General features: G+C 49.3%; 1 protein-coding gene across 1 annotated transcript; it reads left to right on the forward strand.

Annotated features, from left to right (window-relative positions):
• Positions 1 to 722: 722 nt before the first annotated feature.
• On the forward strand, positions 723 to 1,316 carry TIFAB (TIFA inhibitor; the record flags this gene model as incomplete). The annotated part of the gene is made up of 1 exon (XM_079701559.1): positions 723 to 1,316. The coding sequence occupies one exon, from the start codon at positions 723 to 725 to the stop codon at positions 1,314 to 1,316; it is 594 nt and encodes a 197-aa protein (XP_079557685.1).
• Between the last annotated feature and the right edge of the window lie 23,503 nt (positions 1,317 to 24,819).

Consider the following 24,819-nt stretch of genomic DNA (forward strand, 5'->3'; position numbering starts at 1 on the left):
CCCAGACAGTGAGGAGGGGATGCTTGTGGCATTAGCGTGCATAGGAGCACTTAGAATGTGCTAGATGTTTTTGTTCTTCCTTGGGGTCCCCAGGCAGCCTTTCTGATCCCCCAGGAGCAGGCGGGGGTCCCCTCTTCTGTGTCACTCCACAACGCCGGGAGCTAGAAACCCCTTCTCCTTTCCCAGATGGGTGTTCCTGTTGATCAGCTCAGCCCCAGCCACTGGTCAGCACCTGGCTCAGAGGAGGGCTTGGCAAGCATTTGTTGTGTGACTGTCGGATACAAGGAAGGTGAATCATACCTTCCGTCCTTCCCTTTCCATGAGGCAGGGCAAATTGTCCCCAAATGCCAACAGGCCACCCAAACCCCACCACACAGGCTGGTATGCCTTGGACCTTGCACAGACAAGGATCAACATACCTACGTCACAGAAGAGAGAGCTAAAATTTGGAGAGTGAGTAGCATGCCTCACTCAGAGTGTGTTAGGGATGAAGCTGAGGTTAGAAGCAGCACGCCTGAGCTTCTACACCAGCTCTGGCCGTGGCTGCAGCCTGGCTGGAGCAGAATGACTGCATGGACGTTCAGTGCCCGGCCCTGCTTGGCCAAAGGTGGCTGGGAGCCCCTGAGGTGGGCAAGAATGTCCAGGCTCAGGGAATCACAGAGGAGTGTCTGCCTCCACCCACGCCTGTGTGTCTGTGCTCCATCTTTCTTAGGCTGTCGTCCATGGAGAGACCCCTCACGGTCCTGCGGGTGAGCCTGCACCACCCCACGCCAGGCCCTGCCACCTTCGCCAATGTCCCTTTGCAGCTAGAGCACGACACCAGCCCACTGCTGGTGGGCCGGGGCCCGGATGCCCACCTCCGGCTGCAGCTCCCTCGCCTCTCCCGCCAGCACTTGTCACTGGAACCCTACCTGGAGAAGGGCGGTGCCCGGCTGGCCTTCAACTTGAAGGCTCTGAGCCGCAAGGGCTGTGTGTGGGTCAACGGGCTGACGCTGAGGTTCCTGGAGCAGGTGCCCCTGAGCACCATCAACAGGGTCGCCTTCTCTGGCATGGAGATGGTGGTCCACATCGAGGGAGGCACCTCCCTGGAGGCCTTTGTCTGCTGCTTCCAACTCAGCCCCTTGCCTCTGATTTACAGGCTCCAGGCTGAGGAGACCGATGAATGGGAAATCACCCCCCAGGAGCAGCCTCCCTCAGGTTCAGGGCAGCAGGCTCCGGGTCACCTGGGGCTTCTCGACAGCCCTTCCCAGCCCGGCCCTGGAGGAGCACCAGAAATACAGCTCCAGAGGGAGCCCCCAGACAGTGCTCTCTGCTAGCCCCGCCGGCCACCCCGGAGCAAGCTTTAGCTGAAATGGGACTTGAAATAGTCAAGTTACATCATGCAAGGTTGACAAGCCGCGTAACAATGAACCTATTCTGCAAGCATGAACCACCAGGGGTGAGGGAGGTGCCCTCCGCATCCACAGCTATGCAAGGTAACAGGAACTTCATATACTTTTGGAAGGAGGTGCCCTCCGCATCCACAGCTATGCAAGGTAACAGGAACTTCATATACTTTTGGAGGCCCTGAGGGGTTCTGGGAGCCTCTCTCAGTGTTTCCCCACATTTCCCCCTCTCATCTGACTAGGAGTTACTTTATGTTGCTAATTTTGTGTGCCGCTTAAGAGCTGGAGTTTGAGGTTGCACCAGGAATGCATGGACACATGTAACAATTACGTTTGTGGTAGCTTGGGGTTACCTTGGGCTTTCAAATACCCACAGGCACTCGGGGCTTAGGGAAGCCTGTGTTTAATAAACTGCAAGTATTTCATTAAGCTGGCATACCCTGATCCCCAGATGGGCCGCCTGCACGCCACATCGTCATGCAGAGGCAGGGGTGGGAAATAGAGAAGAGGTGTAAGAGGAAATTGGCAAGGCGGGGGCTCACAGTTCTGGAAAGGATGAATTGAAGATAGAGCTGAGGGCTTCCTGGGGATGGGGAGCTGGGGGCTGGGCCTGCCCAGAAATTCATTGTCACTGTCATCCTCTTCATCCTCATGCTCCCCCACTCTCACTTCTGGATCAAAGCCTTGGCTGACCAGAGGGCAAAGGTCTTCAGGGGAAGGTAGCTTCCCAGAGCAATGGGCTCTTCAGGACTAATTCTATGAGAGAGCGGGGTGGGAGGTTGTGACAGAATACAGTTCAGCAGTTATTTCACTCAAGGGTGGGTCAGGGCTTCCCTGGTGGCGCAGTGGTTGAGAGTCCACCTGCCGATGCAGGGGACACGGGTTCGTGCCCCGGTCCGGGAGGATCCCACATGCCGTGGAGCGGCTGGGCCCGTGAGCCATGGCCGCTGAGCCTGCGTGTCCGGAGCCTGTGCTCCGCAACGGGAGAGGCCACAACAGTGAGAGGCCCGTGTACTGCAAAAAAAAAAAAAAAAAAAAGGGTGGGTCATATGCCAACGGGGGTGGACTAGTGGGAGATCAAGAGTGGGTTCATTTTCTCAGTGTATGTTGGGAGGTATGTGCTGGGGAGCTGAGCACAAGCAGCCACGCTCCATGCCATCCAGGGGAGGGGGAGTGTGGTTTAGAAACCATGTTCACCTGTGTAATGAAGGGAGTGACCTCAGACCCAGGTGGTTGCCATCAGCCTTGACCCTGCTCTACAATATCCAAGGCACTGAAGCTGCCCACTAGCTGGCTCACATCCCAAGGTCTGTAACCACCTCCAACAAGGCTTTCAATACTCCTCACTTCCCGCCCAAGAAGAGAGATCCTTTTGCACCCAGGGTAGGCTGCAAGGAAGTCCAACCGCACTGCCAGGCCTGAGCATCTTCTCCCTGGGGAAGATAGCAGTGGGCAGGACCCAGACTGCCCAGACTTGGGAAGATTCCATCTGATAGGGCATGAGGCAGATACACTCAGGTCACAGCCACAAAGCAGAGGAGGGCAAGGGATGCGAGAAGAAGGGGCTGTCCAAAGCTGTGAATGGCCCATGGGACCACCAAACCAGTCCTTCACTCAACTTTCACCAAGCACCCACCTTGTACCAGATGCTGTGCAAAGCCCGGGAAACCAGCAGTGAACAGCTTGACTAAGGCCCTGCCCTCAGGGAGCTTACTTGGGACTCAGGGAAGACATGCATTCAGGAGATGATTACTGTGGGCAGTGCTAGAGACATTGTGTTTTCTCTCTCTTCATGCTGGTATTAACCTCAGCTCTACTATTAAGTGGCCGTGTCTGGTGAGTGCTTACTATGGACTCCACGCTCTGCTAGGTGCTGCGTACATTCCTCCATTTAATCTCCACAATGCCCAGATAGACAACGGTATTAACCGCATTGTACAGATGAGGAAATTGAGGCTCAGAAAAGTGAAGTATCTTGCCCAACGTCACGCCACTCACTAGCTGTGTGATCTTGGGCAAGTGACTTAGGCTGCTTTGGTCTCCATTCCTCCTTCTGGAAAATGGGCAAGATGATAGCACCTCCCTGCTGGAGCCCGTTGGGCTGCCCACTGGAGCCAGCCAGTGGGCTGTGAGGGTTTTAGGAGGTGGCACATATAAAGCACTTAGTGCAGCACCTGGCACACAGCAGCCACTCAGCAAGTGTTAGCTACTATCGCGAGACCTGAGAGAGGGAAACATATAGGTCCTGACCCAAGGGCTCACCTTAGACAGGAATATGGAGTGAGAGAAGGTTGGGAGCGTGGCGGGATGGCTCCAGAGCCTGAGGGCTCATCCACACTCTGTGATTCCCTGATGAAGGATTTTGTCTTAGCCATGGACCTGGTGGGCAGTCAGGAGGGGGTTTATTATTGTGAACGTTGGCACCAGAAGGCCCAATATTCAGGGTTTGTAGAGTGGGAGACACATGGTCAGGGCAGGTGAGCAGCAGAAGCCATGTGTGCTGTGGTCTGATGAAGCCCACTGTTTTGGGACTGCCTTTATTTTTCACACAATGATCCCCCCACAGACCGAAGTGCTCCCCAAACTATGCATCAGGGAGCAGCAGCCCTTTGCACGCAGAAGGGAGAAGCCGCTGCCTGAAGGCTAAACCTGAACGTCAAAGGCTGGAGAGAGGAAGCTGGCTGGTGGCTCCCCAGAGCCCCCAGGGTGCAGCTCCTCTGCTCCACCAGGGAACCTTTGCCAATAGACCGAGAGTCCTCTTCCTTCCAGGAAGGGGCAAGCCCAACCCGGCTGGGGGCCTATGAGAGGGAGCAGCCCGCCTCCTCCCTGGGGGAGTCTCTGACTTGGGGTGAAGTCTGGGATGCCCTCTGGGCCCCAGGATGGACTGTGCAGCACGCGGGAGGAGGGCAGACCAGAGACAGGGCAGAAGGGAGCCAAGAAACACCCAGCTTGTTGTTTCAGACTCTACCTGTTCATAAAGTCCCCTCCAGAAACTCACTGCCTGCCTCATACACGTTTCCTAAACAGCAAAGCTCCACTCCATGCAAGTCTCCATTTTTCTTGGGTAGAAAACCATTTAAATCACCAGACCCCAACACCCATCCCCCAGTTCTCGCCCAGCAGTTAGAATTATCAGGTTGGCTTCAGGCCCTGGTCCATGAACTTGATACCCCTTTCCTTTGCTGCTCAGACAGACTGAGCAGGGCGGTGCGTCCTTCTCAACAGTGTCCTCTGCATTCCCTCAGCTCGCATACACAGGGCAGCCTACGTGGCTGAGGGGTGTACATGAGCATGCGTGTGCACACTCACACACACACGCACACGCACACATGCTGTTGTGGCTCCAAACAGGGGCTCTGCAGTCAGGCTGCTGCCTGGGTTAGAATTCTTGCTCCATACTTACTAGTTCTGGGATCTTGGACAAGTGACTGAAATTCCCTGTACCTCAGTTTCTTCTTCTGGGAAATGGGGAAAATAACAGCTTTGAGAAGGTAAAATGAGGCACTGCATATAAAGAACCTGGTGCAGTGTCTGGCACACAGGAAGGGCTCAATAGGGTTGCTTTCATTGTTTGATTTAGTGGAATGAATTGAATGCATATAGACACATGGACTCAGCTTATACACACACACACACACATGCACACACACACATCTGCTACAAAGAGCTACATCAATTACATTCAGGCATACCCCAGAGCGCTACAACTCTCTGAGAGGACATCTGGAAATTTAGAAATCATTCCCTGTGCCCTTTCAGGCATTATAACCCCACATTCCTCTGCTCTTCTAAGAATGGGAGTCCCCCCGACCTGTGAGTCACTGCATTCGCTTGCTGAGGGAGACACAAGAATGCTCCATCAACAACCCCAGCGTGGGGCTCTGAGGCACAAAGAAACGCCGTCAGTTTGTGGCAGCAGACTCATCAGACGGTGCAGTCCTGGCCACAGCCGTGCACGGCCGTTCTCTCCCGGCATCGGAACGCTACGCCCACAGTTTCCATGTCTCTCTCCCTGTGAGACACCAAGATCCACACAGACAAGGACCCTGGGTGGTTTGCTGTTGTATTCCTGACGGCCATCACAGAGCTGGGCAGAGCCGGGACGGACAGACAGGCACGCGTGGTCAGGGAAGCAGTCACCTTGGCGGTGCTAAGGCTTGAGCCAGGCTTCTCAGGGCAGGCGAGGGCAGGGCCAAGGCCTGCAGTGGGGGGCAAGAAGCAGGCCGGCCCTCTGGGGCAACAAGGCCGCAAAGCTGAGGGCAGACAGTAAGTCTTACCTGCCGTAGGCCTCTGTATGGGCAGCCCAGACCCTCTGGCTGGGCCAGAACAAGGCTGGTTCTTCAGCCTAGTTCTTGAGACTCTGCAGTCCAAACTCAACCCAAACTCTGGGTTTTTGGAACTCGGTGTGATGACTACCGAGGAAGCTTGACAGATTTGATGGAGGCCCACATCACCAAGAGATAGCTCTCAGCCAGCACTTCCTGCCCCAAACAGAGGCACGTCAGTGTCCCCAGGAGACCCTGGGAGGGCTCCCAGCCACAGCAATCAGGGCTTGGGCTGGCTGGATTGAGTCTGGGCCTGTGAGCCACAGAGACCACCTACCCCAAACACGCACTAGGAGCACACAGCCTCCCTGAAACAAGACTGTCTCTTAAAGAGATTTCCTGCGGTATAGGACGCTAAGCTCTCGCCCTGCTAGAGGCATCTGCATTTTCAAAGAAAGGATTGGAGAGGGCAATGCCTACCCAGTGGAAAGAGCGATATTAAAGTTTTCACAGTTGGCTGATAAAGGAAACCTCTTCCCTTCCCCCTCAAATCGACGGTTACTTCGTCAACGTGAATAAGACAGAGTTAAGGGGCTAGCTCTAGGTTGCCCTGTGACCAAAGAGAGCTGAGACAGGAACTGAGAAGGGATTCTTTCCCAGCAGCCCACTGAGTGGCCAGACTGCAGTCAGCAAGAGATGTGCAAAAGCAAGGGAGCCCCATGCCAGGTGAATGGTTCGTTGCTGCCTCCATCACCTCCTCCCACCGCCGGACTGGGCAGGGAGACCTGCCTCCTGCTGTATCTGCTGCGTGAGTTTGGTTCTCCAGCTTTGCTCTGTGTCCTCTGCTTCCTCTGCTTCCGCTCCATGGCGTCTGCTGGTACTGGTGCCTCCATCAGGTTAGTGGGTCTCTGAATCACTGACGCAGCCCTCCCTGCACCCCGTGCCCCAGTCACGCACTACCACACCAGGCCCTGAAGCCAGGCAAGGAGGAGCTAGGCCAGCTCCTCCACCTTTAGGAGGAGACTTCGGAGTTAATCAACTCTATTCACGTTGCAGGTTGTGGTCCCTCTTTACCTTGAAAGTGAACTCACAGGCGGATTAAAGTGAAATAAAATCTACCATTTGAGTTACATTCTCAGCTGATTGGAAACATGCATTACCTCCCCATGACCGGGCCGTGAGAAGGGAAGTTATCTTTCTTTAGAGTTTGTAAACTCTTTAGGGCTGAGGCAGCTTTAATCCTGCTGGGGGAGAAAAATGATCCGGGAATAAATTGCTCTCATTTACCTTTGTTTTCCAATCATACGCTCCAGTGGGAACAAAACAGCCTGAGTGAGTGGATGTGGGGAGCCAGGTGATCCTCAACAGAAGAGTTTCATTATTTTCTTCTTTAGGCACATGAGTTGAAAGGGCTTTAGGTGCCATTTGGCAGGGGGCTTGCACCGCAAAAATGTGTGCCCTGCAGTAATGTCAGCATCCTTGAGCTGTTTCTATCTCTGCTTCCACATCCCCGTGACGCCCACTTCTTTAAGGGGCAGCTATCACCAGAGTGCACAGCTCCAGACATTTGGGAACAAGAAAGAAGGAGTCTGAGAAAGGGCAGATGTGGATCAAAACCAAATCACAGTCCAGGGAGGAGGCAGAAACCGTGGGGTCTGGGGTTCTGGAGGGGGCTTTCCTTCCCCTCTGTTCTCCGATCCTCTCTGCATTACCTAACACAGAGCTTACATAGAGCAGGTACCGGGCAAAGCCATCAGGACGCCCCAGGCGCTGAGCCAAGCACTTTAACTGCTGGAAGGAGCCCCAGCTGGGATGTCTGCCTCACTTTCCTTTAAAGATGTGCACGCAGGGAGGAGGGGGTGGGGAATCTTCAGAATAAAGCAGAGACAGGGGCGTTTGCAGGGAGAGCTCAGCCAGGCAGCCAGCCATGGGGTTTCCATAATTGCTTCTCTGAGGGATGGGGATGCCGTGATATCACTCTTTCATTCACCTGCAGCTTGCTGCAGATGGGCTAGGAAGATGGACCCTATTAGGTCACCTTGCTTGTGGGGCAGGTGAGGTGACGGTGGCCGGGAGGTCAGGATCCAGTCAGGAAAAAAAAAAAAAAAACACTCTAAGTATTTCAAAAATCTGATTCAGTGAATTGGCTATACAGGTGATAGAAGTGCCGAAAAGCCACACAGGCAATGCAATTCAGAGTTCGGCAAGAACAAGAAGTGCTACCACTGCTAGCTCCCACCCCTGGGGCTGCAGGGGCACCTGCGGAGACCGCGTTACCAGAGCGGGTGCTGTGCGGCACAGAGCTAGAACTACCCGTGCAGCTGGGACCTTGGAGGCAGAGGCCATCCAGTGGGAACTGGAGCCACAGAAGAGATGCAGCTGCTGCCAGACTCTCCCCAAGGTGCTGAAAGAGAGGGCAAAATATCCTGGCTTCTCCCCTTTCCTGGCCCCCAGTGGCCGAAGCCAGCCAAAGGCAGCTGATGAGCAGCCTCGGATATGCAGCCTGCAGGGATGACGCCCCGAAGTACAGAGCCGAGGAGGGAAGGGAGAGTGAGGGCTCTGAGGGCAAACCGTCAAACCCAGCACAGGGAGTGTGCCCACCTCGGTGCCCTCAGTCCCAGCCTGAAGCCCTGGCGTGGCCGCCAAAAATGGAGAGGAGGTGGGAGGGGGACGCACAGCACAGAGGGCTCCGCTGCTCAGGGGCCTCCTGAAGCCATAGGCAAACACAAATCCCCCTCCACCACTGTCACCCCAGCCCGTATGACCTTCAGCATCTGTACGAAAGGAAGGGAGAGGGCGCAAAGGACAAGTGCAGGACAGTGAGGTACAGATGTGGCCTGGCCTGGCCCACACAGTCCTGCAAGGATGTCTGCTTTGATTCTGCAGCCCTCCCCTCCCGCCTGAGAGGCAGAACAGCAGATCAGGGTCCAAATCCCCCCCGTCCTTCACTTACTGATCCTGAAACTTCATTCCCCAAGCCTCTTTTCTTTGTGTATAAAGTGGGGATGCTATTAGGACCTACCCCACCTCTGTGAAGACTGAAACACACAACCTAGACGGGATCTCAGCACCTACCTTGGAAATGCTCGATAAATGCCAGCCATTTCTTACTTAACATGAACCATCACCCATCCCCAAATGTTCTTCCCTCCAGAAAGCTTCCTTGGCTTTTTCCCACAAAGAGCCAGCTCCTTCCTACCTCCAAACCAGTGTTGGGACACTCAGAGCAGATTTTCAGGCATGATCCATGGAACCAGAGGTATTTCCTCAGCTGGGCATATGGGTACTTGCTGTGTGCTCTGCATCATGCTGGCACTCCGCCCCAGCAGAGCCCTGGGGGTGGCGGAAACTGTCTGCAGATCGAACAACCACCTGGCACACAGTAGGTCCTCAGTAAGTGTCTATTGACTGTGAGGAAGAATTTGGAGGGGGTGAAAGCAGACCTTTAGGGAATGAGGCTTTGAGAAGCACATCAAACCATGACAAAGATGCTGGTTAAAAAGTTAACGTGCACTTTAAAAAGCTAATTGATCGGAATGAGAAGAGGCCAGCAGGCTTTTCTGTTTCTAGATGAGTCCCGTCTCCGGGGTGCAACACAACCACCCAGCCCTTCACCTCTTGGAAACACACGCACGAGGCGCAGGGCTCCCACGCTGGAGCTCTGGCCCGAGAGCCCTGGAAGCAGGCAGGCTGGACGCCTGACATCCGAGGCTTCCAGCACCAGTGCTGGGCCTCATTACTGAGGAACACATAGTCCCCTGTGGCACTCGCTGGAGGCCAGAGAGGGAAGCTAATCATCAGGGGGCTCCGTCTTTTGTCTTTCGGTTTTACATTCCTCTTCCCCGGGGCCTGCGGTTGCTGTGCAGACTTCAAGCTGCAACATCAGGAAAGCCTCATGCGGTCTGACTTCTTCCCCAACACGCACACGCACACGCACACGCCTGCCTCTGGGCTTTGTCAAGCACCCCAGGTAAAGTGTTGGGTAGAAAACCATAGGGTAATGATGAGCTGTGAGTTTTGCTCCTTAAAAGCAAAAGTTAAAGTTAAAGAGAGAGAAAATACCTCCACTTGAGATTCTCAGCATGCTTTACAAACCAGAGTGAATATTTTGGCTCAGCTCAGAGGAAAAAACAGAAGCCAAGGAGATCTCATTAGAGGAATGGTAGGGGTCATTCAGAACAGGCCAGAGTGTTCTGGATAACGAAATGCTATACACCCTGGACATGAGGTCCTGGGAATGCTGAACAGCTAACTCCGATGGAGAGAGCAGCGGGTTGAGAGAAAGACATTCATCATGGCCGTGAGACTGAGAAAGTCGCCAAAAGCTCCGCATGCCTCACTTTGCCAGCCTCAAGAATCAGGGGTGTGCTGCTTAATGTTTAACAACAGGCTCTCTGGGTGGTGCGTGAAGTCTGGTTGTAGTGTTGACTCATCTCCGATTTCCATGGTGTAAATTCTCCAACTGTGGTCAATTTCAGTGTATCAAGATGACATCACTGAACTTGGATTTGGAAAGAGATGCACAGTGAGCACAGCTTTTCATAGCATTTTCGCCATACAGACACAATTTACAAGAGCATAGATACAGTAAAATACAGTAAAATAATTAGGAAGCTGTGTTTTGATTATTTATTAACTTTGTATTTAATATAGTTTATTTAACTGTGAGTTCATACAATTTAATTTTTAATAGCGGCTTAACAGTCGTCCCTTACAAGACAGCATGAGACAGCTCCAGGACGCCACTGTATGGAAAAAGTGCCAGCCCCTTGTGCTCAACTGTGGGCCAGAGAAACAAAATAACCAATGTGAAAATGCCTTGGAAATAAAGATGCTAGTACACAGAAGCCCTAGAGGGGTCAGAGTAACTATCCTAAGAAACTTGTATAATGCTTTGCTATTTAAAAGTGAATGTGTGTTTAGATTTAGAACGTTGGATATTCAAAATAACCTTATGAACATGTTAAACCATCTCATGCAACAGAAGAAGAAACTAAGGCTCAGAGAGGGGATGAATGCCCAAATTCACTCAGCAGGTCAGTGGGAAAGCCAGTATCTGATTTCTTCTAGATCCTTGCTCTTCTCCTCACCCGCTTCGCTCCATGCACACTCGGTGAAGAACAGCTGATCAGCTCTGGTAGAGCTTGGGTTGCAGAGTCACATTGTCAATGCCTGTCTAGCAGATGTCACCAGATATGGTTCACAGTGGCAGTGCTTGTGCTAGGGCCCTGGAATCAGTCCTCTGGCTTAAAACATGCAACGGGGGTGTTAAGTAAGAGACCACACTCCCTTCTTTCCTGGGAACTCTTTTAGAGTTCGGGGCAGTGACAGATTGCCTGGCATTTAGAGGAAGGAAAGCAAAGCTCTCTGGGCCTCACCCCACCTCTCATCCCTCTTAGACAAAGGATATTGGAGTCTCTGGTTTACTGATCAGCAGGAAGCAGAGGGGCTTTCAACTCAGTCTCTGAGCTGTAGCCAAACCCCAAGGCCTGCTGGACACTGGCAGCAGGGCAATGCCTGGTTGGCCACCCAGGCAGTGTGTGAGCATTACCCAGCAGCCCCTTGGGAGGCTCCAGACAGGCTACCCCCCAACCCAGAGGAACTGGCATTGGATTCCAGAAGGCATCAAGACCCCCACTTGAGGCTTGGCTCCCAGACCCTAAACTCACACGTGACAGAAACCCATCCCTCCTCCAGGGCAAAGTGAGCCCCTCTCCTACCTCTCATCTTCTCCCAACTTGGCTACCACCCCTCTGGCTTTTGGGTAGGAGACACCCCATTGCCCAGGCTGTGTCCCCTCAATCCTGTGTCATTTCAAATTTTCTGACATGTAGACTTGGTATGCTTGGCTCTTTTACACATCACACTTTATGGCCTTTTGCAGTGTAATTTTGTTCCTGTCCTGCCATTCAATTTGAATTAAATATCAAACAGATGTGAGTCATTTTTTGCTCTTTATGAAGAAAAAGTTTAATATTAGGGAGCATGCCCTCCTATATGATCAGGAAAGCCATTCAGAGAAATAAGCCCCTTCAAATTAAAAAAGAATCACATTGGTTAACATTAAGATGCTTTCAAGTGATACATTTCGAAGTGCTAAGGGAAGGTGTTTCCAGCAAGCTATAAAGCAGCCAGGAGAAAGAAGTAGAAGATATAGGGCCCCAGGCTGATGGGGAAATTGGAGCTCAGAGAAGGGGCAACCCCACCTGCGGAGGAAGCTCTAAGCTTGGAGATGAGGTTCACAGATGATGGTCAGGGGGGCCATCTTCCCCAAAGGCCGGGAGTGGGAGCAGGGGATGCTCTCTGCAGCCTGTGTGGTCCGAGTGGGAAGGGAGTCATGAGGAGCTCTATTTTGCTCAGAGAGCCAACTTGACCTGGGTAGCCATTCCCCATCCTCACGTACTTGCATCAGCTTGGCACATCACCCCCCACCAGCAGCCCCAGGGGTGGGCTTGTATGTTTGGGCATGCTGAATCCCAATTGTAATCCCCTTGTTCCTGCTACAGTCTCTTGGATAGTGTGACCTTTGGCCTCTTGTGCATCTTGGATGCCTCTGAAAATGCCAAGAAAGCTGTGGCTCCTGTTCAGACACAGGAGCATACATAAACCTCCATACAACCTCATGGTCCCCTGATTTAGACCCCCTTCCCCCCAAGATGGCTCTAGAACAGAGCATTTCATCATCAAGACACTCAGCCCACAGGACTGAGGCTCTTCTCTCACAGAGAACCGGAAGCTACTTTCCTGAGCACCCACAAGCCCAGCACTGTGCAGGGCCTTGGCGTGAGCTGAGGGAGCTGGTCAGTCTCCAGACCCCTCTGGCTTCTTGGCAACATGCATGCCTGGAGCTCAGCATTATTGGACCTGCCGCCATTCATGGCTTTGAGCCAGGGCTTCTCCAGTGCCGGCTCAGGCTAAAGTGTTTCCATGTGGTCCTTTGACTCACTGCACCTAAAAGGCAGTTCTCCAACTACAGCCGGCTGACTATAAATGACATTTCCATGTGGCGGGGAATGGGGCCAGAAGGTCTCTGATTCCAGCTGGTTCTGGACATCCTGGACCCTGAGATGAGGCTCTGCACACCCAAGGTTCCCCTCTAGGGATGATGTGCAAATGCCCAGAGGCCCTCCTCCATGGGGAGCAGGAGGCCCCGCTGATGAGAAACAGAACTGACACTTCCTAGAATTCCGCACACAAAAGAGAAGTTCAATGGGAGGATTTAGAACAAAGAAAAGCCTAGGCTTTGGAGGCAGACAGTCAACGTCTGGATCCCAGCTCTATCACTTACTACCTCTCCCAGCCTCAGTTTCTTCCATCTGTAAAGCAGAAATGCATGTCTCCTAGGGTGTTTGGGAGGTTGAAATGGGCTGATGCACGTGCAGCCCTTAGTACAAGGCTTGACCTACAGCAAGGGCTCAACATTTGGAAGTTATCTTTTTTGCCCTTCCTTCCAAGAGGACAAGACCCCTATCTGACGGTGCTTGTGGGGTCTGGCACTGGGAGTTAGATCACAGCCAGGCTTGCTTCCTGCAGTAACCATCCTGATAACCACAAGAGGAACAGGAGATGCAAAGGGTGGGGATATGAGTTACTGTCTCATAATTCCTGTCTGAGGGGTGGGGTGGGGAGGAAGAGGAGGGAGGGAGGGGGAGGGGAGAAACTGCAAAACTATCTACAAGTGGTTTTAGGAGAGGAATTGAAATTCACAAATCATTGCTGCTATTCCAACCGTTATTTTTGCATCCGTGGCAATTCAGTAAGAAGGAATTGAGGACCGTTCTGAAAGCCTGGGGGGAGAGGGAGGTGCAGCAGAGAAAGGGTGAGGGACCCAGGACTACATCCAGGTTCTAGAAAGGCTCTGAGCTCAGGCGGCAAGGGCTGGGCTGGTCAGAAGGGGATTCCGGCAGGAGGAGGACAAAGCTGTGCCTTGAACGATGAGAAGTCTGTTGAGGGAGAGAGACACCCACAATCTATGCCTTGCTGCTCACCAGGCAGGGGTCCGAAGACAAGGAAGCCTGCCCTCAGGGGTCTCGGTTTAGGCTCCCTCCATCTTCCAATGCACTCGGTCGCACACAACAGCCATTCATTTCTGCTTCACTCAGAACAGGATGTCCCCTCCATAGTGCTGCCCAGCTTTGGAACTCCTAAAGGCAATGAAAACGCAGTTCCCTCACCCTACCGCTAGGGGAAGCCGTGTGCCGGTCAGAGCCCTGAGGACACTAGCAGCCCTCCTCAGGAGTCAAGGTCCCTCTCGAAGTGACAGGGGCAGGGGGTGTATGTGGGGTCCTGGGCTGTGAAAGGAAGCTGACTGTGATGGGGGCTCAGCTCCATTTCCCCCAGGACACCCTTCCCAACCTTGGAACTTCATGCAGGTGTTCACACTCATTCTGATGACCCTGCTTCTACGGTCTCTGCATGGGCAGGACCCCAGCTGCAGGCTTTTCTCCAGCCTTTGTGACCACATACATCTTGTCCTGGACTGATGACATGGGCTCTCATCCTAGCAGGAACTTGATAACTTAGACACATTCATATCAATCTCTGTTCTCATTTAATTTTCATTTTTATCATGCATTTAAATATTGAATGACTTAAATATATTTAAATAAACAATTACATCTCCCTCCAGTCTTTCTTTTTCAGGGTATGCATTTTCCCACAGTCATAATCAGGGTGCGTACACTTGCTTTCTTCAGTTATTTCCTGGGCATTTGACATGGCTTCATACTTGTCATATTGATCTTATTGGCTATTCACTAATGGCATCAATGACACACCTCAGTGTATAACCAATCTATGGGCAGAATTTTCACTGGTTACATTTTTTTTTTACTGTGTTCAAAGTAACACCCTAAACTATTTATAAAATAATTTTCCTTTTGAGCTATTCCCTTGGAGATGTTCCCAGGAGCTGGATGCCCAGTTGAGAGCTGTGTGAAGATTCTCTGTGGGCTTGATGTTCTATGAATGGCCTCTCACTAATCCATGTGCCAACCCAGCATAGTGCATTCCTGATTCCCATTTTACAGATGAGAAAACTGAGGTGGGTGGAGTGGGTATCTCCCTGTGCCATTTCTTGGCATGTGACCTCCTCCCTCCCGATGCACTCTGGGTTTAAAAGGAGACCTGAGTGTCTTTGCCCAAGGCTGTGAATGAGTAACAGTGGAAATGCCCGGATGGCAGCACGGAGATAATTATAGGATGAAGAATGTCGCTTCTTCAACCTCTGAAAGAAGCCTGCAGATGGCTGTCTCTGACCAAGCCCAAGACTGCCCTCCTCAGTTCCTCCAAGGACCCTTTAAGCCAGGGAGCATCCTTTTTGGATCTCTAAGCCCTTCAGAAGATGTGAAAATGGGGGCAGGTCAGCCACATGAAGTGCTGGCTGCAATGTGTAAACACCACCTCAGGGTGCTGCTAATCTCCCAGGTCAGGGCCTGGTGCCACCAGCCGCCCACTGCAGGCACAGAGGCCAGAGTGGCTCTCACCCAGTTGCCTGTATGATCTCACATCACTGGCAGGAGGTCATTGGGCTCCCAGGACCTGGCAGGGGACCATTCGTGGGTAACTCTCTCTGCCCTGCGGCAGCCTGAGCGCCCTGCCCAGCCTTCTCTAGATGCAAAGCTGCCGCAGCTGCCGGGCCAGAGAGGCGCCAGGCTCACACAGGCATCTCTGGCCCCCAGTTGTGCCCCTGGGCGAGGTGCATGGGGCTAACCAGAAACACCTGTGTACATGGAATTTCCTGCCCCAGTTCAGCCTTCATTTCCTCCGCCAGTAAAAACCCAAGGCATGCAAAGGTGAAAGAAACCAGCCAGTCAATCACCCAGACGACGGCCACCAGGGCCGCAGAGACAGGACTGTCTAAATTAAATTTTAATTCCCACCCGATGGCCTGGCCAGGACAGCCATGATTCAAACCATGTAACCGCCACCATGGCCAGGCAGATCCCTGCCCGGGTCCTTGAGGGAATTAACCTCACCCCTGGGCCAGCGGACAGGGGTGTCTGCCTTGGCCATCAGGTCATGGAATGAGACCCTAAGAATGAAAGCGCTCCCTTTCCCCTCCACCTCATTGTGCAGCTGCAAGTGCTGCCCAGCTGATTAGCTGCTCACTGCCCCAGGCTGTTTGAATTATTAGGTGCTGGAGAGATCAGATCCCACCGGTGATTCAGGGACATTTACCAAGACAACATCAAAGCCGGGGGCAGCCCGGGTCCAAAGTGTAGGATACTGGTCACGGCCCAAGGCTCTGTGCTCTGTCCTGGCCCAGCAGGTTTAGGTGAGGAGAGAGTTGTAAAAATGCCTACATTATTCCAGAATATTTTTTCAGAGATTCCTACCGGCTGGAGGAGGCAGGGCTTGGAAGAAGAAAAGAGATATTGAGCTACCTGTTGTATGGTTAAACCAACCAAATCATCGTCAGAGACAATGGCTTGCCTGACCATACAGCTGGCTGGGACCAGGCCACCAGACTGAGTCCATCACTGAAGACTGAGTCATGACTCCCATCCTCCCATCTCAGCTAGCCATGAAAAGGGCAGGGAACCGGCCTTGAGGGGGTGATCCTGGGGTCCACAGCAGACCTGGGCTCAAAGCCCAGATTGTGCTCTTACACAAGCTAGATTCTCTCAGTTTCAGTCTCATGGTGATAAAATGGGAAATCATGATAGCCCCACCTTTATAAGGTTGGTGTGAGAAATAAAAGAATGTCCATGAGGTGCTTTATGCTGAGGAATGTGACAAGCCAGGAGACCAGACGAGGCTGCTTTTGCCAGGAAACTTCTGATTTTCTGTCAGTGGCATGTCAGCCATGGTCACCATAGGAACGGAGGTGAAGACTCGCCCTTCAGGGGGACTTGACCACATCCTAGACACCTACATCCCCACTTCCGGTCTCGTTCAGCCTTGTGCAAGATGCACATGCCCCCTTCCCACCCTGTCTGACTGGTTTCTTCTTTGAGGGGTTCAAACTCCAATATGTGTCATTGCTGATGGCAGGTGAGCCAAGGGATGGTGGGATTGGCACAAATCCATCCGAGACCTGGAAGAGCAACTGGGAGAGAGAAACTTCAGGACAGAGGGCTGGGGGCAGGAGGCCATAACCAACTCCTTAGCAGAAGCACTGTAGAGCCCTCATTGGGAAGTGGAAAACATCCAGGTTTTTGACAGCTGCCATCCGCCATCTTTTTAAAAATAGTTTTATGATTTAAAACCTATATATGCTCATTATAATATACTACAACTACACACCATAATGTGGGTGAATCGCATCAACAACGCTGAGCAAAAGCAACCAGAAAGAAAAAGAGTTCACACTGCATGATTCCATTTATATAAGGTTTTAAAATAGGAAATGTAATCTGTGGTGTTTAAATCAGAAGCAGGTCATCCTTGAGGGTGGTAGTGACTGGGAGGGAAGACAGGGGAACTTCTGAAGGGCTGCTGATGTTCTGTTTCTTGATCTGGGGACTGGTTACACAGGTATGTTCACTCAGTGACAATCCACTGAGCCATACACTCATGATTCTGGCACTTTTCTGTGTCTTTTGTTATATTTCACAATAAATTTCCTTAAAATAAATTGCCAGGTCCTTGGCAACACTGTGTTAAAAACAAATATAAAACATTCATGCTCAGTGTAGAAAATGTTTTCTTTATGTAGAAACTTGGAAACAGATCCTCATCCTACCATCCTAAGTTACTTCTTTTTATTTTTTTAGTCTATTTCCTTCCCACCTTTTGCCATGTATGATGTGTGTGTACTTTATACATTTAGTCATATTTTTGAACTTAAAAGTGCCGGTGTGACTTTTGTTGTCTCAATGTGATATTGTAAGGATTTGTGCACACGTCCTTAACGCCTCTTGAAAACTATCCTTATGACTCTGTAACATGCCACCATAGGGACATACCATGCTTTAACCTAGTGGTTCTCAAACTCAGTTGATTTTGCCCCTCCTCAGGGAGCATTCTGCAATGTGTGAAGACATTTTCGGTTGTCACAACTTGGGAGGCGTGGTGGCTGCTGGCATCTAGTAGGTCAGGGATGCTGTTAAAGAGGACAGCCCCTACAGCAAAGAATTATTTGACCTCAAACGTCAACAGTGCTGAGGCTGAGACTCCCTGTAAATAATTAATAATAATAATAATTAATGTTATTAATAAGGCAACTGCAAACTTCCTAGATAAATCATGCTGTGCACCTCTGATTATGTCCTTTGTATCAGTTTCTGTGGGCAAGCTCCATGTTATGGCCACTTTGAAGAGCTTGATATGTATTGCTAGTCTGTCTTTCAGAAAGTGGTTTCTGTTTACCCACACCATACTGATCCTTCCTTCTCTAGTGACAAGCTCTGGCCTCAACCTTTAGAGGCTCATGGACCTCCCATTCCTAAAGATATCTTCTTTGCCCAAGACTCCCTCTCTCACTGTGGCCCATTTTCTCATGCTTTCTCAGCACAGCTTCCTGAAAGAGGTGTCCACATCCCTCGTCCTTCTCTCCACCCACTGCTCTGGGCACCACAGAAGGACTCCCACCCCCACCATTCCACTGAGACTATCCTCAGAGTTACTACAGGTCCCCCTTGAACCAAACATCAAAGTTGTTTTTCAGTGCTTGGCCACCTGACCCTCAGACACATTGGCCACAGGCACCCCTCCCCCATCTCTCTTAGAAGATTGCCTAAGACTCCCGCACCTGCCACACCTTAGGGCTGATCCTCCCCAGGGCTTGGACCCCACCCTTTCTCACCCACAAACACAGAGGTGATCCCAGCCCAGCCTGCTCTCCTGAACTCCAGACCTATTTTCAACCAAAACAAGGCAGCTTGGCCTTTCTCCCAAGCCAGGACACTTGAGCCTTCCACACTTCACCTTCTTTGGTGATCTTTCTGAAACAAAATCACAAATGCAATATGGTAGACTTGATTTGAATCCTGATTCACACAAATCAACCTTAAAACAAAAATATTTTGGGGACAATCTTGGAAATTTGAATATGAACTTGGTATCAGATATTAAGAAACTATGTGAGATGTGATAATGGCACTGTAGTTGTGTAAAAAAAATGTTCAGTTTCAGTATAGGTTCATGGGAAGTTCATTATACTATTCTCTCCACTTTTTACAAAATTTTTCATACATTAAAAAAAAAACCAACACTGCAAATCTGACAACACTGCAAACAACACTGCAAAATATTCTGGTATTCCCTACTGCCTAGAAATAGTCCATGCTTAAAGGTGTCATACAAGCACTTAGAGCCTTGTCTTGCATCCTTCTCCAGCCTGCACTTCCCGAGACAGACTCTTCTGCTCGGTCTGGCAAAAGCCAGGAGCAGGGGGTGATTTGGGTTCCAATCCCCTCCTGTAGTTGGTCATGCTGTCTTCTTTCACCTAAGAATTCCTAAGAATCTTTGCTGCTGGCTGTTTCGCCGCACAACGAATTGGCCATAAGACCAATTGAAATAACATAACATAACATAACATAACATAACATAAAAAAGGACATTAAAAAGGACATAATGAAACATGAAAATTAATAACAAAATTTAAAAAAATTTTATTGTGGAAAATGAAGATACAGAAACTATTTGAATACATTTAAAATGTGTGTAGATTCATGATTACAGTTGTATCTGGATATATCTTAGAGATCGTCCTTTCTCAGTGTCGATCATTAAGGGTTTAGGATCTAATGTCAGGCGTACGTAAGTTCTTTACAATATTAAAAAAAACTCTGCTGTAAGTCTCTTCAGATTTCCCTGGAAGTAAAGCTGATATTTCTTACCAATATATGTAGCCCATATAACTGGTAGTACACATCTGGACTACATTTAAATGCTCCATCACACGCCCAGTTTTAAAATTTCACCAAATCATCTAAGCCAAATTCTGTGCCAAATACCAAAATTCTGTCTCCATCATGTTACCCACTATCAAACTGCAAAAATTTTTCACCGTTTTCAAGAAACTTATACTCATCAGGAATCATGTAACCATTTATTTGGCTGAGGGAGGGGGGGATAGGAAGTGCTGATTCTTCTTTTGCCTCCAACTTCTAATACTGCAATGATAAATTTGGTAAAAATGGCATTAGAGAACAATTTGGATCTAAATTAGCCAAAGAATTGATAATTAATGCTCTCGAAGAGCGTAGTGAATCACTAACTGCCTCTTTTATACTATCTTTTATGGCCTTGAAACCAAATTGTCACCCAGTTACTTTATCTTTTACGGCAGAAGTGCCTTACGGCCGAGCATTGCGGTAAAACTGCTTGCGGGAAAGAGTTTACGGCAAAGATAAAAGATGCGGTTAAGGTTCTCGGAAGAGAGGTCGCGGTTAAGAAGGCACATCTTGGGGCCCAACCTGGACTTATTGAATCAATTCTGAGAGTGGATTTCAGGAATCTGCATTTCAGCAAGCTCTTCAGGTAATTTTTTTTTTAACTGTGGTAAAATATATATCACATAAAATATAACATAAAACCATTTTTAAATGTATAATTCAGTGGCAGGCATTAATCACATCAACACAACATCACAAGCAATCATCACCACTATCTGTTTCCAGAACTTTTCTATCACCCCAAACGGAAGCTCTGTACCCATTAAGCAATAATTCCCTATTTCCGCCAGCTTCTGGTAACCTCAAATCCACTCCCTGTCTCTGTGAATTAGCCTATTCTAGGTAGTTCATGTAAGTGAAATCATACAATATGTGTCCTTCTGTGTTTGGCTTGTTTCACTTAGCATAAATATTTTCCGGTTTCATCCATGTTGTAGCATGTACCATAACTTCATTTTTATGGCTGAATAATATTCCATTGCATGGATATATCACATGTTGTTTACCCACTCATTCTCCTATTGATTGACAGACACTCCATCTTTTGGCTTTTGTGAATAATGCTGCTGTGAACATTGGTCTTTGAGTATCTGTTCAAGTCCCTGTTTTCAATTTTTTGGTGTATATACTTAGTAGTGGAATTGCTGGGTCATAAGATAATTTTATGTTGAACTTTTTGAGGAATGCCAAAGTGTTTTCCACCTGCTGCTCCATTTTACATTCCCATGCACGAGGGTTCCACCCCCATTCTCAACAACACTTGTTATTTTCCTTTTCTTTTTTTTATTATACCATCCTAGTAGATGCGAATTGGTCTCTCATTGTGGTTTTCTTCTGGTAATTCTCATGCATACTAAAGCTGGAGAACTGTACTGTTTAAAAAGGAGAACTTTCAACAGAGAGATAAGGACTCAGGTAAAGGGAAGGGGATTTTTGTCATTTTTCAAAGAAAACGAATTTTTTTTCTTTTTTGTTGTTTTAAACAAACATTGGTTCCTAGTGCTGAATTCAGTGGCCCATCAAGAGCACCTTATAGTCCTGAAGCAAGTTTGAAGAGTTTGGGAGTTGGGAGGGCGGGATTGAGATCTAAGAAGACTGGGCAGATAGTGACTGAGCTGGGGGCAGAGGTGCAGGATTAGTGACGATGGAGCCGTGGAAACCTGAAGTCCCCCACTCTCATGAAGCTTTTAGCAGTGGAAGGGATTGCATCTGAGCCTCTCTCCAGGGTCTAATGATTTCATGTGTTGACTTTGTAGGATAACTGTGCCTTTTAGGAAGAGCTGTAATGAGAATGAACAGTGGGAAAAGCACCTTCCAGCTTTTTAATAAAAAAAAAAAAGTGAGTCATGGGTGGAGAGACTAACTCCTCTGCCTTCCCACCAGCAGTGTCTGTGCAACAGCTCTCAGTGGGCAAGATATCAGGCTCTGGATCCATCTTGAGACATATCCGATCAGAGAGGTTTTCTTGTTTTCTAGGACTTTAGTCCAGGCTGTGTGAAAATCTCTCCGGAGTCAGGGGATGCCCCTCAATACCGCCCCTCCCCAATCACCCTCATTGAGAAGCTGCTGCCCAGTGGGGGTTCTGAGTGTCTGGGAAGTGCTGACCCCTGAGCCCCATAGAGGCTGCCCTCTCCCAAATGCCACATCCTGCCAGAAAAAACACTCACTGCTTTAGGTGGAATTCTGCTTCTTGGGCTACACTGGGCCAATTAGCATAGCAGAGCTCTGTGGGTAAGCACACTCTCAATGGGACTTGTAAGAGCCACAGTCAGGAGATCAAATAACCCCCTTGCTCTCTGTGCAGCAGGCCTGGACTCCATCAGAAGGACACGCCCAGCCAGCCAAGACGTAACTTTGGTGCAGACAGCAGGGCAATGAGGCAAGCAATAAAAAGGCCTGATCTCTTAAGGCAACATGAATTGTTGGCAAGAACATAAGGGGAAAGCGACATTAGCCAAGGATCCTTTTCCTCTTGTTATAGATGACTGCTGACTGCTTGGAAAAAGAAGAGGTGGGGGAGGGCGGGGAATCCTGCTAACACCAGTGGGCAGCAAGATGCAATTTACAGAACTAATTTCCCCCAAATTTTAACAGCTAAGCAGTATCATCATCCCAGGTTCAGTGTAAGAAACAGGTTATTCTAGGTATTTCGAGCAAAAGGGGATTTTTGTATTGGGAATCAGATGCCAACCAGATTGTGGTAGGAGCTGCATATGCAAAGGGGTGATAATAAGCTGCTGTTTATAAGGACCCATTACATGGCTGAGACATCAGGTAGCTGCTATAGCTGCCACCATGGCTACTGTCACATGACCTCTCCCAGCCTGAAGCTGGTGACCCTCTTTCTTGAACACCTCTAAACTCACAACAGCCAAGCTTGCCTCAGCAGGAGGAAGAGGCCTCCCTCAGCTCCAAACCTCCCATGAGAACCACCAGCTAGTGGGACTTACTTCCCATCCAGAACTCTAGTTGCAAGGGCGTCTGGGGAGCTTTCCAGGCTCTCCAAGGAAGGAGGGTTGACTTGAGAATAAGGGTGCCTCACCTCCTCATTTTTCAGTTGTGTCCAGAGAGGTTAAGTCAGTTGTACAAGGTCACACAGCTAGTAGGTAGTGGAGCCATTACTTAAGCCTAAAATTGCAGGACTATGAAGCCTGTTCTTACCCACTGCTTTCTGGGGAATATAGGAGAAAAAGCACTCTACATATTCTAAGCATTCCTATTAATTATAATTACATTGGTGGTTATTATAGATCTCAAATTAAATTGCCAGGAGACTATTATGGATAAAATTACTCTGGCAGTCATGAGAAATGAATTGTTCAAGTATCAGTGGAGAGAGCGTTCAGAGGAAGTGGTTAAGAGAAAGTAAATGTGACTAGTCTGGACTTAGCTGCAGAGCAAAGCTATATCCTCCTAGATCTCTGTTCCAGGCTACAGGTTCCTCACTCCCTGCCATTGCAGCCTGGGGAGATTTACAGCACCCTTGTTGAAGGGTTAGCATGGAAGGGCAGTTCTCACAACTAACGCTAGCACGTAGATGCCAGGCATGATGCCAGGCATATTTACAAAGATTAGCTCATTTCATCTGCACAAGAACTTTTGAGGTAGGTGACTATCTCCTTTGAATTTCGTAGATAAGGAGATGGAGTGTCAGGGAGGTTAAATGCCTCATCCGAGGTCACACAGTCAGTCTGGTAAAGTCAGAGTTGGCACCCAAGTCTGTCTAAGTCTGTATTCTGAAATCCTTAGCCCCTGGCTATGTGTACACCTCCCTGACCATCCAAGGTCTGGCAGCCCCTCACAGCACACACACAGCTGGATTAAGGCAAAAAGATTGAATACCAGCTGGGTGGACACTGCTTGTAACAGAGCAGTGGTGACCAGCTCCCAGGACGCCAGTCTGGAGAACTCAGTGTAGGGGCTTCCAGCAGGCCTGGGGACAGCTTGTAGGGCATCTCTCTACTCCAGGGATTCTTTCCAGGTCCATCATGCATTTCCCCCCACCATACCCCATCCCTTGGGATTTTTGGCAAGTCCTAAAACCTCATTGTTCCAGCTTGAGAGACCTTCATGGCTTGCTAGTTAAGCCTTGCATTGTATGCATAGAGAAAGAGATTGTGAGAGAGGAAGTGACCTGCCAAAGGTAATTTAGATGGCTAGAAGCAAGGGGGTAGGGGCAGAACCCAGGCTGCTTCATCTTCTCCTCAACTTTGGAGCTTACATTTAAAGGAGGAGGCATCATAGCCCAAACTCAGTGCCCCTAGAATTCCTTCATCACTAAGAAATCCCCCCCGCAACCCTTACTTGTTAGCTTCTGAGATAGTGGTCATGTTCATGTTTTATTTCTTGATCTGGGTGATAGTCATATGGCTATATTGACCCTGTGAAAATTCATTGAGCTGATTACTTATGGGTTTTTTTCATTTTTTATATTACGTCAAATTTCAATAAAAAGCTTACTTAAAAATAATGTGGGCTGATTTGCAACAACATGGATGAACCTAGAGAGTATTATGCTTAGTGAAATAAGTCAGATGGAGAAAGACAAATACTGCATGATTTCCCTTATACATGGAATCTAGAAAACAAACAAACAAAAAACGTAGATACAGAGAATAGAGTAGTGGTTACCGGAGAAACAAGTACGGAGGGAGGGGGGGAAATCAGTAAAGGGGATCAACTGTTTGGTGATGGATGGAAACTAAATTTTTGGTGGTAAGTACACTGTAGGGTACACAGAAGTAGAATATAGTGTTGTACGCCTGAAACTTATGTTATAAATCAATGTTACCTCAATAAGAAATAAATAAAAATAATGGTGGCTGATTAGACTTCCCTCAGTACCAGGAAAATAGTCCATGTTTTCACTGAAAAGTATTTTCCTTCTAGTCTTAAGAGCCTGAACAAACCATATCCAGTGCTGCTGTCAACTCAGGGTTTGAGAAAACTGAGGAGTGAAATAGTCAAGAAGGTTTAGGGGCTCTTTGGCAAAAGCACAGACATTCCTTTTACTTTTTCTTCAGAAGGCAGAAACACACACATACACATACAAATGAGACTTGTGACAGAGACTTGTAGCTGTTCACAAATTATTTACCTCTTCCTCCTGGGCAAGCACTGGGCTATGCTTCCCAGCCTCCCTTGCAGGTAGGGGCAGCCATGTGACTGGATTCTGTCCAATGGAATACCCAGAGTGGGTAGAAGTAATGGATACAGATTCCATGTTTGGCCCATAAACCCTCCCATGAACAACCCTTGATTACCTTTTCCTATCTACTGGCTAACTGGAGAGTTCTCTGAGGTCCTAGCAGAGGGCAGAGCTGTAAG

This window comes from Hyperoodon ampullatus (genome assembly GCF_949752795.1).
Source record: "Hyperoodon ampullatus genome assembly, chromosome: 4".
NCBI classification, from domain to species: domain Eukaryota; kingdom Metazoa; phylum Chordata; class Mammalia; order Artiodactyla; family Ziphiidae; genus Hyperoodon; species Hyperoodon ampullatus.